General features: G+C 34.6%; 1 protein-coding gene across 1 annotated transcript in view; it reads right to left on the reverse strand.

Annotated features, from left to right (window-relative positions):
- Positions 1–19,224, reverse strand: part of serinc2 (serine incorporator 2) — a 29,341-nt gene extending 10,117 nt beyond the window's left edge. Inside the window, exons 1-7 of the mRNA XM_073822506.1 lie at positions 19,142–19,224; positions 18,512–18,673; positions 14,061–14,248; positions 13,781–13,860; positions 10,551–10,688; positions 5,413–5,582; positions 5,155–5,245 (exon numbers count right to left, since the gene is read on the reverse strand). Of these exons, the coding sequence (XP_073678607.1) occupies positions 5,155–5,245; positions 5,413–5,582; positions 10,551–10,688; positions 13,781–13,860; positions 14,061–14,248; positions 18,512–18,673; positions 19,142–19,180 (868 nt within the window). The 5' untranslated portion in view covers positions 19,181–19,224. The remainder of the gene's footprint in view (positions 1–5,154; positions 5,246–5,412; positions 5,583–10,550; positions 10,689–13,780; positions 13,861–14,060; positions 14,249–18,511; positions 18,674–19,141) is intronic.
- Positions 19,225–19,503: the final 279 nt, after the last annotated feature.

Here is a 19,503-nt window from a genome sequence, read left to right on the forward strand (position 1 = left end):
AAGGGTGAGGTTTTGAAGTTGCTTCCTGTCCACTTTATACTGTACTATTTACATGTCACTTCATATAACTTGCAACTGCACTGTGTGTTAATCACCTTAAAGGAGTAGTTCACTTTCAGAACAAAAATGTACAGATAATGTACTCTCCCCCTTGTCATCCAAGACGTTCATGTCTTTCTTTCTTCAGTCATAAAGAAAACAATGTTTTTGGAGGAAAATATTTCAGGATTTCTCTCCATATAATGGACTTCTATGGTGCCCCTGAGTTTGAACTTCCAAAATGCAGCTTCAAAGGGCTCTTAACCATCACAGCTGAGGAAAGAAGGGTCTTATCTAGCAAAACGATTGGTTATTTTCTAAAAAAATAAAATAAAATCTATTTACTTTTTTAACCTCAAATGCTCATCCTGTCTAGCTCTGTGTGTACTGTGTGTAGAGATTAAAAAGTATATGAATTGTAAATGTTTTTAGAAAATAATCGATCGTTTCGCTAAATAAGATCCTTCTTTCTCAGCTGGGATTATTTAGAGCCCTTTGAAGCTGCATTTAAACTGCATTTTGGACGTTCAAACTCCGTGGCACCATAGAAGTCTATTATATGGAAAGAAAAAACATCAAAAAACATAATTTCTTTACGACTGAAGAAAGAAAGACATGAACATCTTGGATGACAAGGTGGTGAGTACATTATAGTGTTTAGTATAGTATAGATATTTTCATATCGTCCTATCGTCAGCCTGTGAGATCGCCGATACACGATAGTATCATTCTAATTTAATGATATGTAAATGTCAATATGTAATAAATTCCTTATTCGTTTTGTAAGGGTAGTGCATGTGACTAAGTTGTGCGTGTACAGAGCGCTGACGGTAGTTCTGTTGGATAGGTTTAAGTTTACTTTCAGTTTCATTCTCTGCTATCTCAGGGATCGATAAATGTGCGTGCGTGAATGTAAATGAATGTATCTTTCTATACCCATCATATTTCGATAATGTTACCGCTGTATGTCTGATCTTTGTCATCAGTTCATGTTGTAGCTCAGTTCATATAGAATGAGGAGAAACGGTGCCCGTGTAGTTCACATGCGTATGTTTAGCGCCATTTTATTGTAATTCTAGTTAACGCATACAGATGTTACTGAGATGAATGTTTATGTTTCCTATAGGCTTGGGCGGTATTACGGTAATATGGTATACCGCGGGATCTAAAAATAGCAACGGTATCAGTTTCAATACCGTTATACCGTCATAAAACAATGCACTTATATAGAAGACAAGGATTAAATATATAAAAATTAGGGGTGGGCATAGATACATTTTTTTAATCTAGATTAATCTAGATTAAAATGGCTAATTTGAATTCTGCTGAAGGCATTCAGAATATGTGTGCTACCCAAATAATGACTTAAAGTCTTTGAGAATGGATCATAAAGCTCATAAAGCTGTTCTATGATAATTTGTTGATGAAAATAAATTATGTTCAATTAGATGTACTTGTGTTTACTAACTAACTAACACTGAAATTATTTTTTCTCCCTATTAGATTGTGTTTTTTTAACGTCAACACCTACCCAGCCCATTACATGTTACACCGTACTTTTATTTTGACAGGTTGCCGTGAAGTTTCTGTGTCATACAGTATGATATGATGCTAGTTTTCTCAAATGAAACGGTAAAAGTGACACTCACAGCAGTTTGGGAGATTGAGTTTATCTGTTCATGTGAGATGAAAATGCCAAAAATTAGCGGGAGCGTCACGTGTGTTTCAGTATGCGTGTAGTAAAAGCTCGTCTCCGCAATGCATACATACAGCTAGGCAAACGGAACATATCGGATTCATATTAAAACGGTCTTTTTGCATTTCAGTTTTCACATACACTAGTCCATATGGCGATTTGAATTAAGTGACTGACCAACATTAGATTTATGAATCCAAAAAACGACGAATTTACGTGGCATTTCGCTATAGTAGATTCGGTTTTTATGAATGGAGGACGACGTGATCCCGTCTGTGTTTTGGCGGAGGAGACTTAAACGCGCGACCATATTCTATAGTCTTCGGTATACATCCGCGTTAAACTATCAAGGTGAAAGTCATCATAGCTTGCGTAGTTTAGACCCAGCTCCCAACCCAAATTTGAGAATAGATTAACGGCGATATTTTTTTTATCGCGCGATAAGAATTTTCACGTTAACGCAGCACGTTAACGCCGATAACGGCCCACCACTAATAAAAATATAAAAATATAATTTATTTAATGTCTAAAAATGCGAAGTGATGCGCGGATGGTGGTTTTATCCGCGGGTCGGGTAATAAAAAAAAATGCATTCTTATTATTTGCGGTTGGATGAGATAAATCAATAATGATGCTAATATTAACTACATTTTCTAAAACATGAACGTGTTTATGTACTTTTTTCATCAGGCAGACAATTTCATTTGTGTGTAGTTTTTGGTGACAGAAACGGTGACATTCCCTACAAAGTTTGAAGGGAGTTATGCCTGTGCTAATGCTATTGAGCACGGTAATGCAGTGGTCGGCTTTGCGTTTACCCACTTCTCTGATGCGCATCATTCGGTAGTGTCCTGCATTATCCAAAATCACGACAGTCCACCGCATGAATAGCGAATTCAATCGCATGTTAATAAATTGAAATATTCCCTAAAAACACTCAGTAAAGACAGCAATGTGGTCAGGGCCGCGGCGGCTTCTTTTGAAATAGCCTATATTTGACGATATGTGCCTAATGCGCCTGCGTTTATTTGAAGCTGCGGATTGAGCCCGTTCGCGCATCTCTGCGTGGTTGTAATCACGTGACAGCGTGGAGAAGAAAGAGAGAGATGGGGAGTCGCGCACCAAGTGACCGGGCGCGCGTTTCCCAAAAGCATCGTTAGTCAACTATGGTCGCAAGTTCCGTCGTTTACAAACATAGTTCAACGCTTCGGTGTTTCCCGACAACAGGTCAATAAAACATTCACAAACAGCGTCACAATCTATATCTTCCATTTAAACTAAATATAAATGCATTTTAATCTATGTATTTTTGTGCGTCCTCTATAAGCACCGTTTATGAGTAGTGCGTAGTGTTGGGCGATATGCTCAATTTTCAAATCGCCCTATCGTCAGCCTGAGAGATCGCCGATACACGATACTATCGTGCTAATTTAATTAATTATCTCTGTACTAAATTCCTTATTCGTTTTGTAAAGGTAGACTTTCTTTTGGCATATGATTAAGTTGTGCGTGTACAGAGCGTTGACTATAGTTCTGCCGGAGTTGTTCAAGTTACTTTCGGTTTCATTCTCTGCTATCAGAGTGAGCTGTAAATGTGCGTGCCAGAATGTAAATGAATGATTCTTTCTTTACCCGTCATATTGCGACAATGTTACCGCTGTATGTCTGAACGTTGTCATCAGGTGATTTTGTAGTTAAGTTCATATTGAATGCGGAGAAGTGACGCGCGTGTTATTCACGTGTGTATGTTTAGCGCCATCTGATCGCATCGTAATTCTAATTGACGCCTATAGACGTTACTGAGATGAATGTTTGTTTACTGTATACAGACTGATTATGATACATCGTAATTAATTCAGCCTAAACCAGGTTTTACTACCTCTGTTATCCTAATGACTGCAATGCTAATATAATATAACACCACCGTACTGGATGATGAAAATCTCCCATTTTCACTGCACGAGGTGCGTTAAGGCGCGGTGGCCTCTCTATGCGTGTGTTTATACCGCGGCAAGTTTCTGAAGCATCCTAGAACAGACTCTCTGTGCTGCATTGCTAAAGTTAAGTTCTTTGTTGACGGATAATAATAATAATAATCGTCTAACTATCGTCAAAGGCATCAGCAACAGGCGATATCTCTGACTATCGTCGATACACGATACTATTGTCTATCGGCACAACCCTAGTAGTGCATGTGCACAAATGCCTGAGGGAACCCCGGTGTATGACGTAAGAGGGAACCAGTGATGAATCAAACATCAAATAAAGCGTAATGACAGGGGGGAAAAGAAAATGAGTCATTAGGTGCCATGTTCCATTTAGCTGCATTTTTGAGATCCCTAATCAGTTAAATAGCCGAAGTTATCACTCGGTTACGTCATTAACAACGGCCCTACATTGTTGAACTAATGTGGTTCAAACTACGGAGATGCGACTATGTTTGGGAAACACTCGTGAGCTAGTTCGTTTCCACAACAATGCATCGTACTATGGAGGTTAACCAGCGAGTTATGCCGTTCTACGGGAAACGCACCCCAGGATGTTTGTTCATTTTATTCTGTTTGACTGTTGTATTTGCACTTTTTTTTATAAACTGCTATTTGTTGTTAATTAAAGTTGTTAACATTGTTGTAGTGTTTGGTATTCAGTTTCTGAATGGTTTAGGCACAAGCTGACAGTTTGGTGACGCTGTCTGAGCCTTACGTCATAATTTTTTTTTATTATTCACGGTAATACCGGATACCGGGGTAAAATAGGGAGGAGGTTTGACGGTATCAAAATTTGGATACCGCCCAAGCCTAGTTTCCTATATACAGACGGATTCTCATATATCGTATTTAATTCAGCCTAAACCACATTTTACTACCTCTGTTATCCTAATGACTGTCTACACTTAATCTATGTACACTGTATGATGAATAAATCTCTTACCCATTTTCACTGCACACATCTGCAGCGCTATCTACTCTATGCTTGTGTTTATACCGCGGCAAGTTTCTGAGGCATCCTAGAACCGACTCTCCGCGCTGCATCGCTAAAGTTAGGTGCCTTTTTGACGCATAATAATAATAATAATCGTCTTACTATCGTCAAAGGCATCAGCAACAGGCGATATCTTTGACTATCGTCGATACACGATACTATCATCTATCGGCACAACCCTAGTACATTATCTGTAAATTTTTGTTCTGAAAGTGAACTACTCCTTTAAATGTCAATTTTCTTAAAAGTTTTCAACCTTTTATTGCTCATATAAGCACCGTTTCATCTGACAGTATTTATCTGATGTGTCTTTCAGAGATGAGGGTACACATGAACTAAATTCTCATCTATTAAAATCAAATAAGAAAGTTCAGAGGTACAAAAAGCATTAAAGAAGGTAATGTCGTATGGAGATGTGATCGGATTGTGAGACTCACTGGGGTTGTTGCTCATGGCAGACCATGTGAGATACATGGTGTAGAGAGAGATGAGAGAGGCCTGGAGCAGACCAGAGCTCGGTTGAGCTTCCTGTAACACATTCACCAACAATGCAAATCATTCTGTCAGCTTATTTGATGTGTGCAGATATGATGTTCATATTCAGACTTGATTATCAATAACACGTTTTATCTTGTTTAAACCCATTCAGAGAGAACAGCAGGAAAACAAGTGGAGCAAATGAGTGCTGCAATGACCTGCACTTTTGGAAGAATGGCCACCACAGACACAATGAAGCAGAAGATGAGGTTGAGGCTGATGAAGGCTTTGTGCTCGGCGCAGTCATCCGGCTGCGTGTAGAATATATAGAACAAAACCACAGCAGCAAAGGCACAGATATAGTGCACCAGTGTGAACGACAGCAGGGCTGTGGAGAAAACACACACATCTGTCAATACTCAAGTGGAAAAAGCTGTGCAAAGGAATAGATTTGTAGCCAATCAGCTCATATTTGATATTTAGTATACAGCTATGTGGATTTTGGGTCAGAAAAGACACCGAGCGACCAACGAATATTCCTCGGGTTCACAAAAGTGGAAGCTAATTATGATTTAAAACAGCTGAAAGAAAACCCACAACTTGATTAACTTGATAAACCCACAACAGAGAAAATGTGACACTGGACCACAAAACCAGTCTTAAAGGAGTAGTTCACTTTCAGAACAAAAAAGTACAGATAATGTACTCACCCCCTTCTCATCCAAGATGTTCATGTCATTCTTTCTTCAGTCGTAAGAAAATTATGTTTTTTGAGGAAAACATTTCAGAATTTCTCACTATATAATGGACTTCTATGGTGCCCCGAGTTTGAACTTCCAAAATGCAGCTTCAAAGTGCTCTAAAGGATCACAGCCAAGGAAAAAATGGTCTTATCTAGCAAAATGATCAGTTATTTTCTAAAAAAAAAAGAAAAAATTACAATTTATATACTTTTTAACCTCAAATGCTCATCTTGTCTAGCTCTGTGTTCCTCGGCTGGGATCATTTAGAGCCCCTTGAAGCTGCATTTAAACTGCATTTTGGAAGTTCAAACTCGAGGGCACCACAGTAGTCCACTATAAGGAGAGAAATCCTGAAATTTCTCCACAAAAAACACCATTTCTTTGGAAGAGATTCCACCAAAAAAGGATGAATGGATAGCAATTGTGGATAATTTGTTTGAAATGGAGAAACTCACCTTCTCCTTGAGACTAAACATGGATACATTTTATAAAAATTGGTCAAAATGGTTTACATATAAGAAAACAGATAATAAAATAATTTGCTAGGAGATGCTTTGCAATGAGTTTGAACCCCCTCCCCTTATTTATATTTACTTATATTTTTTACTATATATATTTTTTAATTTTATATTTATATATTTTATATTTTATAATTTGTTTATTTATTTATTTTCATTTTTCTTCTCAATATATGTATATTATATGTGTGAAATATTTTGTTTGGACCGCCCATTGCAGATTTTGAAGGACTAAATCATATGGACTTGAGGGAACCTCTGTTGGTGTTTAAGCTCATAATACAGTACTGCTTGCGTGCGGGGTGGGGGGCTGATGGGAGAGTAACCTGTACTATAAAAGGCGACTGTATAAGAAGAATGTAAGAGTTGTATGTGATGCCTCTGGAGATCTGTTTGTTCCGTTTTGTTGAAACGAATAAAAAAAAAAAAAAAAGTTTGAAAAAAAAAAAAAAAACACCATTTCTTTGAGACTTAAGAAAGAAAGACATGAACATCTTGGATGAGAAGGGGGTGAGTACATTATCTGTAATTTTTTGTTCTGAAAGTAAACTCATTATGATACATGCTTTTGTGGTCCAGGGAATGATTCTCAGGACAATATACATCAATCCCATTGACACATTAGGATTTATTAGTAATATACAAAAAAGTGAACACTTTAAATTAGGAACATGCATTCACTATTAACGAAGACTTTGAACTTCGAGACTTCAAGAAACTGCTAATTTGCTGCTTATTAGTTTAGGTATGGGGTAGATTAAGGGATCTAAAATATGTTCATGCAGAATAAGGCATTAACATGTGCTGTATAAGTAGTAATAAACAGCCAATATGCAAGTAAAATGCATGATAGTAAGCAACTAGTTCAGGGGTTGGCAACCTTGTGGGCATTAAGTGCCATTTTTAATTTTGCTGGTTAACCACAGTACCTTGTACACACAAATGGTTTGTGGGAGCCACATGCATCTGTAGACTAGTGCAAGTTAATTCTCACATTTTAACAGTATTTATAGCTCCTAAAAGGCTGTGAGACTATGAGGAATGATTACTTTAAAATGTACATCGATTTGTAGTTTTCTCTGTTGCTCACATGCTAGTGATCATCCCTTTGCATGCCTTAACCCCTGAACTAGTTCAAAATGAGAACTAAAATTAGTGCTGTCAATCGATTAAGAAAATAAAAACATAATTTTTTTTTCTGAAATTAATTGCGATTACAGTTTTTCTCAATTGCTAAAACACTATAACCAGTCTTTTGAACTAAAATTTCAAAACTATAACGTTATTTCTCAAAAAGCACACCCATTTCCCTAAACTATAAACACTATTCCCTGCTTTGACACATGAGTTATATTTGGTGAACTGTTACTGCAAAACTCTACACACAAATCCCTACATTTCTCAGTGCTTACACCATGTGGTCATTTAGAAAGCACAAGCATTCAATATTGTTCACTCAAGTCTGCGAAGTCTGAGCTCAATTAGCACACAATTACCCAAGTGGAAACACTAGGAGTCAAAATTTAGCACACACCAATCAGAAGCTTCGGTGGAGATAAAAGAGCCAAAGTCAGCTTACAGTGTTTCTCAGTCACTTTGGTGCATTTCTCAGATCAGAAATGAAATTGCCAAAACTACTTGTTCAACATCCACATCATCTAGTCTCTTGTGCACATCATAAAAAGCTTCTCTTTCTTCTGATCAAGTTGTGATTGCTTTGGCACATTCATACAACTGATTATATACATTTGTCTGCGGTTTCCTACATTATCAGTTGCTATTGTCATGTTGCTCAAAATGTATTATATAGTTCTCTGTACAATAGTCTTACCCCTCAAAACATCAAATCATTAGCTCATCGTATAAGTCATTACCTAAATGCAAAATTTTTGACCTAGTTTTCATAAACTGTCAATCATATATTCTACACATTTCTATTAGACTTTTTGTAAATTTGCCATGAATTATTCAAGTGAATCTTGACTTTCACTAATGAAGATAATATAGATCAACCAATGATAAAGCAGTTCTCTGAAATAGATCAAAGGTACATCTCATGAACCTTCAATTGGAAAGCATATATAGACAGAGGACAACGCAGGAGTTAAAAATGAGAAAGCCCACTGTCAGAATTTGTATTTTCACCTTTGTGCCCATATTTCCTTTTCTTTTCTGTTTCACAATGACGTTGTAATGCATTTTTTTTTTTTTTTTTTTTTGTCAGACCACTAGTACAAGTGTAACTTTGAATCCTATTCAGTCTTTTTCAATCAATATCCCACCTATAGTAATGTGTAATTTTGAAAAGGAAGAGTAGGAGGTGAAAGAGGAAGAGGAGGAGAAGAAGGAGAAGGATGATGACGACAACGACAACATGGAAGAGACAGGAAGGGCAAGGGAAAGAAGACAAGCAGTCTCATATATTTTAGTTGATGGGTGCCAGGGTTGGATTAGGCATGCAAGAGGATTTGACCCCTGCTGCTTGGCCAGGTCTAATTTAGCCTGTGATGCTGAAGAGGTTCTTTGGCCTGTTCCAGACCAAACACAGGATGTTGGGCAGAATAATTATTTTGTTGTTGTTTGCTGTTTTGTTCTGTTTTCTACAGTACATTACTGTAAATTAAGAAATAAAACACTTGCAAATGCATACATTTGTTGTGTTCATCATGTGAAAAGTTTTTTATTTTTATTGTTGTTGTAGTATTGTTTTGAATTTATCTCATCAGTGTGTAAAACTGTGTTGTAGTGTGTTTGTTTTTGAGGATTTGTGTGTCATGTCTGAAAGCAAAGTTTGGTTTTTCAGCAAGATTGAATTGTTTTGAGTGGAGAGCTTCATTTTGACCTCAGTATAGGAAGTTTGGGGAAATGAGTTAGGAGTTGTGGATTTGTGTTTAGAGTTTCACAAATAAGAGGCATAATTTCAAGAAATGTGTTTAAGCAATTGAGAAAAACTGTAATCTCTATCAACCACGCATTAAAGTTTTTAAATATACTTTTAAATTGGAATAATTTTACATTTTACATATTCTTAAACAATCTTTAATTTAATGTAGAAGCAACATTAAGTCTGTACATTTTTAATATCTGTTAATTTTTTTAGGTGAGTATCTGATACTAATATTACTGATGTCTTTGGGCAATTGTTCTTTTTTTCTTAATATTTAACCACTGACTATAGAGATTCAACATTACAGTATAATTGAGAGCTATAAATTTACTTATTAAAACATTTATAAGACTTCTAATTTAAGTTAACTTAAACAATCTTCACATAAACCCATTATTTATCTGTGCCCTTCAGTAAATACGAAATATACAGAAATGGAATAAAAATATCAAATACTATACTAAATTAAATACAGATCAATACTTAAAGCAACAAATGTTGTTAATTTCTTCTTTTTCACGGGAAAAAATGCTTTTCTTACTTAGATTTTTTGTCTTGTTTCTAGCCAAAATATCTAAAAATTCTTAAATCAAGAAGGATTTTCTAGAAGAGTAAAAATTATTTACTTGTTTTTAGAAAAAACAAGTTAAAATTAAGTGAGTTTTTGCTTAGAACAAGGAAAATAATCATCCAGTGGGGCAAGATTTTTTTTCTTATTTCAAACAGAAAACAAGACTGCTTGAATAGCTTGTTTCAAGCAAAACCGCATTTTATTTTGACTTGTTTTTTCTAAAAGCAAGACAATATTTTTACTTTGTAGTTTTTAGATATCTTGACTGAAAAGACAAAAAATCTAAGAAAAGCATTGTTTTGCAGTGTTCTTTTCTTCTTTGATTAATAGACATCACAGCATGTGGCCAACCCTTGCCCTGTCTCTGCGTTAAATATTTTTAATGTTAAACTGGAAAAATTAATTGCCTGCCTTAACGTGCTAATTTTGACTGCAACAGTAAAACTTAAAAATGAAAATAAAGTGACAGTCTGTAAAAAGGGTCCATTGCTTGTCAAAGCTGTGGCTGGATAGAAGAAAATGTGATATTCAAATGACACCTTTTAATGTTTGTGACTTCAACATGACACCTATTTTCACCTCTTACCTTTATTAGTTTAACAGCTTAGTCATGCAGAAACAATGTTGCTGAACATACCTGCATACCAGCATTTACTGTTCCCGTTCTCTGCGTTCTCCACCCACTTCTGGTTCCAGGTGTGAGCAAAATCCACCAGCAGAATGAGCTGGATCAGAATGAAGATGAAGGACCCAACCACACCGAAGTAGTACCACACTGCAATAGACAAAATGATAAAATGTAGGGTAAGTTAGACATCCATTCCTGACCAAAGAACTGGCATGACTAAGGATTCCTCATTATATAAGAGACTGGACTCACAAAGAGCCTTTTCTAGTCAAGGAAATACATAAAACCTGGGCATAAAAATTTCTACGAAAACTTCACATGACTTCAAGTTTCTTTCTTTGTTTTATTTTTAGTAGTGGTGGGCATAGATTATTTTTTTTTAATCTAGATTAATCTCACTGTAATCTTGGAATTAATCTAGATTAAAATGGCTAATTTGAATTCTGCCGAAGGCATTCAGAATATGTGTGCTACCCAAATAATGACTAAAAGTAAGTCTTTGAGAACGGGTTTCTCAAGCCAGGTGGCGCATTAGAACAGGGGCTAATCTGTTTCCAAAATGCATCACAAACTGCTTGACAATTGCATCTACAACACAATTAACTATACAAACTTGTGTAACCAATTATTCCTACACTGCATGTACTTCTGCGTAAAAGGCTGCGCGACGTGTGCGTTGCAGTTAAATACACAGACGCACACGGGCATGGATATCTGCGTGCATAGTCTTCGGTTAAACTGCGTTTCTTTTAGAAGCGTCAATTCAGTTGTTACATGTAGTTTAATGTCTTTATTTCGGGATTATCAAAGTAAATTATAACTCACGCACGTGCCCCAGTAAAAAGGGTCTAGCAACGCCCCTGCCCTGAAGCAAACCCGGCGGCTTCATAGCTGCATCCATGTTAGCACATCTCATTTGATGTGGTAATTTCACAGTAGGCATACACACAGGTTTGAAGACTCGTTCTTACCCCCTACAGTGCAATTCGGCTAGGTATACATCCGCGCTAAAATATCAAGGTGAAAGTCATCATAGCTTGCATAGTATAGACCCAGCTCCCAACCCAACTTTGAGAATAGATTAGCGGCGATATATTATTTTATCGCCCGATAAGAGTCTCACGTTAACGCAGCACGTTAATGCCGATAACGGCCCACCACTAGTTTTTAGGATTAAGATAATACCAGTCTCTTTTTCAAGTATGGAAATCCCAAGTTTAGTATTTCCTGAAATTACTATATTTTCGATGACAGTGGGAATCCTGGTGTACGCATGGGATTATCAGCATTTTTAAACATTCACGTAACCAGAGAAATGCAATATCATTCATTGCAGTCTGCGATGCATCAGGAAGCGTTAGTGTTTACCCTACAAATGTGATGTGGTCACATGGATATCAGGCCTAACAGGGCCTACAAATGTAATTTGCTTGCATTCCCATCTGGTTATACATGAGAAAGTGCTATTCCTCCTGGGAATTACAGCGTATTGAAAAACAACCTATCTAGTTTTAAATGTCAATAAAGAATGATTAATATTAGGGATGCACCGGATGGATGGCAACCGAAATTATTCGGCTGAAAATAGCAAAATAAGCAAAAAGGCAGAATAAATGATACCGAACAATGATGTGACGTGATCTAATAGAGGCTTGCACTAATGCAGCAAACATGTGGGCAGTGTGGAAGCATTTAAAACTGTCCGAGAAAGACACAAAAATCATTACAAGCACCGACAGTGAGAGACTATTTAGCATCGCATGTCTTCCATGAGAAAAGAAAGGGTTGGTTGTTGCTGGTTACTGTATGATGACTGAAATCACCAAATGGCCTTAAACCATTAGTAAATAAACTACAGAAAATTGGAAATCTGCATAATGAGAATCATTCATAAATCTGCTGCTGTCAGCCAAAAGTAGTACTGAGGTCTTCCTGCGGGTTTCCACCAAAATAAAAGTCAACATTCATACATGTTAGTGTTGTAATTGTACTGTTGTTCTGTAAAATAAAATAAAAAAGCAAAAATAACAATCATTACAACAGCTCTATTAATACATTTATTATAACATTCTCCTTTGCTCAGCAAGGCTGCATTTATTTGTGCATTAAAAGCACATCCCTGATTCAAGAAGGGGGTCTTAAAAATGGCCAAAGAATATTATTTTACAAACTTATTAATTTGAAGTTGAATTATGGTTTGTTGGTAGGCTATAATGTCTACTAGAATGTTACAAATGCTCAGTGTTTTATTGATATTATTTAGTAATATTTTTAAATTGTTGTTTTGTAATTGATTTTTTTCTTTGAAAAGCAAGACAAAAATGTAAAAAAAAATTTAATTTATGCAATGGTGAAAAAAAATGGCAAAATACAAAAAACACGAAAAACCATGTTTAGTAATCGGCCTTCAGCCCAGTGTGTAATTTTGCTCGTCTTCGACCAAGAATTTATTTCGGTGCATCCATGATTAGTATTTAAAGAGTAAAAACGCTACAAATCCATTTTAAATAATTTGAGTAAAAACGTGTTTTCTTTATCAAGTAAGTGGTTTCAAACTTTCACATAGCATCTTTAGGTTATAATAACATTAAAAATTCAAATCCAGATTTTGATTTTCAAAGATTTATTCTAAAAACTTTTTTGTTGGCAAAATGCAATAAATCATGCAAATGCAATAAAATGAGTGCCTCACGTAAATGATTACATTTTGATGGTTTACATTTCTTCCCCACTGCAGAAACCACCACAGGTTCATCAATGGCATCAACATTTTTCATTTTTGTTGTTTGTTTGTTGATCACAATGTACAAAGTAGATTAGGAAAACTAGAATGCCGGGTTTATTCAAAGTGTCACCTTCATTGTTTACAATGCGTGAAATGGTTGAGCAGATGTATCGCATTCTGCAGAGAAGGGAGACTGGCGTTTGTCGCAGTTTGGAAAGATAGGGAGAAAACATGACAGAATAACACGGTGGATATTGCATTTTGTGTACCGTTTTCAATACCAACCAGATACAATGAATTTGGCAGGAACTCTTTTTTTTTTTTTTTTTTTTTTTTAAATGGCGTTTATAGCGCTTTGAAACCAAACTCTTCATTTAATATAGCCACATACTTAGTGTGTCATTTACCATAACTTCAAAGGAGTTGAAAATACTTCCAACAAAAAGAAACACTTAAAATAAAACCCCTAAAAATGATCAAGCTATTATTAGTTCTTATTTATCAGCTGATGTACCTGTGTTGAACATTCCATCTGGAATGAAGAAAGCTCCCACCGTAAGAGCGACCAGAATCAAGAACTTGAAGAACCAGAAACTGAAAAACAATGCACACAGTCACAGGTCATTACGTCAGACTTCCCGGACAAAGTAAAACTATTGTGCAAAAAGGAATTTTCCATATTTCAAAAACCCCAGCTTTCACCAGCAGAGGGCAACACCGTTAGAAACATTAGCTGAGAACGTCTTGTCCGTGGTTTCAGTGAAAAAGATTACAGCTGGTAAATAAAACTATACCCGTTTTGAATCGCGGCTCGTGGATCCTTGCTGCTTCTCACACGGATCATGATGATGGAGAAGAGGAAGAAGAAACAGGCCATGGCAAAGCACATCCTGTAGACCGACTTATAACCAACAATGATTTCACAGTTCACCTTCCCATGTAATCCAGGTATAGAAGATTCTCCTTCACAAAAACCAGGAATCTGAGAAAAAAAAAAAAAAAGGTCAAACTAATATAATATTTTGATCACATTCAAAATCCTTCTTTACATCTTGATAACATACAAACAGTACTCTCAAAATAAAGACATACATAATTACATGAAGTAATCAAATTAAATATATATATATATTAGGGCCGGGACTTTAACGCGTTAATTTAGATTAATTAATTACACAAAAATAACGCGTTAAAATTTTTTAACGCATTTTAATCGCACTAAGTTTTGCACCGCGGAACGTTTCTCACTGGATGAGATTAGGCGGACCGATTATACTGGAGCACAAACTAGAGTTCAGACAAGCCAAAGACGTCCGTCCTAAATAGTATTGTATGTCCCAAATCGTAGTATGTTTAAAAAGTATTCCAAAGATTCCCGGATGGTCTACTACTTAACGATCAATGCACACTTTTAACTGCTAATATTGCCCGCAACACACTGCGCCGTGAACGAGGATTCGATTAGAACTACAAACACGCATAAAAAGTGTTAAAAAACTACAAACATGGAGGATATACGCGACCAACGGACAGGTAGAGAAAGGGGTTTGAGTGATAAATAATCAGTGTGTAACCTGATAAAAACTATTTTTTAAATGTTATCCGCATTATATTCCATGTGCAGCAACTTTTATAATGATAGGTTTGGTCATTAACGTTTAAATGCATAATTAAGCAAACACAAGAGCAGAGTTCTCGGAATGAAAGACTCGTTAAAGAACGTGCCTCTTGCTACATTTAATGGCAATATTGTACTGGTCTGGTGGACTTGGTTGAACAAAAATAAGCAATATTTTGTTGCTTAAGCTTATGTATTCAGTCATTATTCAATGGTATACTAAAAATCCATGTAAAATTCTTAATTCTCACTGTTCTCAGGTCAAATATTTACATGCGATTAAAATGCGATTAATTTCGATTAATTAATTACAAAGCCTCTAATTAATTAGATTAAATTTTTTAATCGAGTCCCGGCCCTAATAAATATATATATATATATATATATATATATATATATATATATATATATATATTCTAGGGCTGTGCAATTAATCGCAATCGCAAAAAAATCGCGATTTTAGCACATGCGATTTCTAAACCGCGTAAGGCTGCGATTTTATCTATCCCCCCAACGGCACCCCCGCCCCCCTTGAACGTCAAGTTCATTTTATTTTCGATATAGCGCCAGATCACAATAGAAGTCATTTAAGGTTATCTTTCCTATAGAACAGTTCTATACATTGTTCTCTTATTAAACAAACTAAATTGGCTTATGTTATTTATCTTATTTACACTAAGGCATGTAATTTCTGTGTCTAGGTCGCGCGTTTACAATGTCTCCTCCAAGAAAACACGGACTGGATCGCGGACTCCATTCATAAAAACCCAATCTACTATGGCGCGGAATGCCACGTAATTCGTCGATTTTTGGATTAATAAATCAAGAGTTGGTCTGTCACTTAATTCAAAACGCGATATGGACTAGTGTCTGTGAAAACTGAAATGCAAAAAGACCGTTTTAATATGAATCCTGAGTGAGTTTCACTTTTACCGTTTCATTTGAGAAAACTAGCATCATATCATATTGTACACACAGAAACTTCAAGACAACCTGTCAAAATAAAAGTACGGTTTAACATGAAACAGAATATTAGTCTTGTATTACTTTTGTACAGTATAATGTAGATGTTTATATATTCCTATTTAAATAATTTACATAGAACAATATATATGATAAGAAATATATATTACAACAAGATTAACCACTTAATTATTATTTAAACTGAATATAATTTTTCTTCCATGTATTGATTTTAACAGTAAACCTCTGTTTGTTTGCCAAAAATTAAAAGGGTTTATTTTTCATTTGATTAAAAATAAATAAATGTTTATGCTTTTTGATTATCAGAAAAATTAAAAAAATAAGAATTTCTAAATAAAAAAATAAAAATAAAAAAAAGATTGTAGAGCCCTCAAAATGTTAAAAAAGAGAGTTTTGGACTTATTTTTCCACTGAAATGAATGTTTTCGTTATTACACAAAGTAGGCTAAAGTACCGGGGGGAAAAAAGTAACATGGCTAATTTATTTTATGTTGTCTGTTTTAAAGACAATTTTACTACAGTTTTGTTTATTAAACTTAATACTATGTTATTTCATTGTGAAATGTTTTGTTATGCACTTTTTGTGCACTGAATACATTTAGAATGTATGTATGTAGCTTGTTTGAAAAAGCAAAAAAACAAAAAATAAAAAAATCGCAAATAAAATCGCAATCGCAACATTTGTTCAAAAAATCGCAATATAATTATTTTGTCCATATTGCACAGCCCTAATATATTCTAATTTCACTTAATTAGAAATAGAAATCGTGCAGAAATAAATATTTACACTACCTGTCAAAAGTTTGGAGTAATTCAGATTTAAGATGTTAAATATTATTACACTTTAAAATAACTGCTTTCTTTTTTAATATGCTGAAAAAAAAAATCTGAATTGTTTCGATGAACAGCATTTATTGTTTAAAAGAAAAGCATTTATTTAAAGTAGAAATATTTTTCTAATACATTTTATCAAATGTACTGCGACTTTTCTGATTTTTTTTTTCACTTTTTTTTAAACCTTACCCTAAATTTGCAGATGTAATGTCAGAAATTAACTTACATTTAATTAGAAATATCTAGAAATAGAAATTGTGCAGAAATATATATTTACACTAGCTGTCAAAAGTTTAGAATAATTCAGATTAAAGATTGTATCAAAAATAATGGTTAAATATTATTACAAAAATACTGTAAAAGCAGTAAATACTGTTAAATATTATTGCAATTTAAAATAACTGCTTCTTATTTTAATATACTGTGAAAATCTAATTTACCATGACACGTTTTTTTCTGAATTGTTTGATGAATAGCATTTATTGTTTAGGAGAACAGCATTTATTTAAAGTAGAAAAAATTTTTAATAAATTTTTTAATCAATTTGCTGCAACCTTTCTGGGTTTTTTCTTCACACTTTTTTTTTTAAACCTTACCCTAATTTTTTTAATTGTTTCCACAAAAAATTAAGCAGCACAAATGCTTTCAACATTGACAGTAATAATGTTTCATGGGCATAGTACAATGATTTCTGAAGGATCGTGACACTGAAGACTGGAGTAATGATGCTGAAAATCCAACTTTGATCACAGCAATCAATTACATTTTACAATATATTAACGTAGAAAACAGTTCTTTTAAATTGTAATTATATTTCAGAATATTACTGTTATGCTTTATTTTAATCACATAAATACAGCCTGAGCTGTAGAGACTTGATTAAAACATAAAAAAAGCATTACATTAACATTTTGAAAAGTACATTAACCTCCGTCTACATCTGAATGTTTGATTTAGTATTGTACCGTGATATCAGATATTTTTATGAATTCGGCAAAATTGAAGTGATTTAAATATACATGACTTTGACAAAACCAATCCATATGATAAGATTTTAATATATATTTAAATACAAAACAGGCATTTTAAACTGTAATAACATTTCATGTTATTACTGTTTTTACGGCATTGCATAAAATAAATGCACATTTAGAAATATAAATTGTGCAGAAATAAATATTTACACTACCTGTCAAAAATTCGGAATAATTCAGATTTAAGATCAGTCGAAAGAATTTATCAAAAACTGTTAAATATTATTAGAATTTAAAATAACCGCTTACTATTTTAATACACTGTAATCTAATTTATCTAATTAAGAGAACATCATTTATTTAAAGTAGAAATATTTTTCTAATACAATTTTTTTAATCAATTTACTGCAACACTTTTTTAAATCCCACATTTTTGAATGGTTTACACAAAAAAAATACGAAGCAGACCTACATCTGAATGTTTGAATTAGTATTGTAAAATATCAGATATTTTTATGAATTCTGCAAAGTTTAAGTGATTTAAATATAAATGAATTTGACAAAATCTTATCATATGGATATGATAAGATTTTAATATATATTTAAATACAAAACAGGCATTTAAACTGTAATAATATTTCATGTTATTACTGTTTTCATGGCATTGCATCAAATAAATGCACATGATGAAAAATAAGATCTAAATTATTTTAATGCTTGGTCTTAGAAGGCAAATCTTTTTTTAGGTTAGAAAGCAAGTGAGAGAAAATGAGATTAGGACATTTTCAAACTTCAAGCTCTGTTCTGATCCCATAGAGACCAATGGTCTGTATACCTTCTTCAGTTGTGTCTCCATGCCTGGCAGGATCATGATGATGGACACTATAGTGCCCAGCAGCAGGAAGAAGGAGAAGGCCAGGCGGGTGACAGTGGAGTTGTATGTAGAAGGACAACATCCCGACAAAAGACAAGGGGCAGAGCCGCACAGACAGGACGCCTATAGTCACGGGAAACGCATAAAAACACTCAACACAGCGTACACACACATTTTTTTTCTGGAAAACAGATGAAACAACCTACTATATGTGTATCCTGGAGCTGTATGTTAAACATTTATATCAAATAGTTCTGGTAAAAATGGTAATGTTTGGAAATGCGTGTGCGTAATCGGATGCGCGTGATCGTTTAAGTGTTTTAAAAGTAGACATTGTTTCACAGATATGACACTATTGAGAGGAAACAAAGTATGAAAACATAAATAAATCCCATGAGTCATGTATTTGTTTTCTCAAATGTTTATAGTTTATGTACGTAAACAAAACGAGGAAACAACCTCTCAAACTAATCTATGAGCAAGTCGGTTAAAAAGCTTTTGAACAAAAAATACGTTGCTGACTTTGGCAGATGAAATCTGAAAACATAAAGATAAAAACTGATTTAAGTTAAAATAGTTGTTTAGACTTACACAGCTCGCCAGCGAACACAAGGCCATACACGCTCCCATTTTGACGGAAAACCAGAAAGCAGAAACGCGGAAGTTAATCTTTCCGTCTCATTCGACTTTCTTAATAAACTCTAAAAAGTGAGCAATGATTGGCTGGGAGACGCATCGCAGGACTAACGGACCAATCAGAGGGCGTTACAGAATAATCGCTGAGGCAACAAACCAATCAGATGACAGCATAGCAACTGTGCAATGAGTTAGGTTTGGTTTGGAAAGATAACTTTATAGCTTTGTGTACAGCTCAGTTTACTGCACTGCATTACATTCATATTTATGTTCTTGTTTAAGCGATCTTTGAGGTCAGTAATACTCTCTGACATTTA

This window comes from Garra rufa, chromosome 17, assembly GCF_049309525.1.
Source record: "Garra rufa chromosome 17, GarRuf1.0, whole genome shotgun sequence".
Classification (NCBI taxonomy): Eukaryota; Metazoa; Chordata; class Actinopteri; order Cypriniformes; family Cyprinidae; genus Garra; species Garra rufa.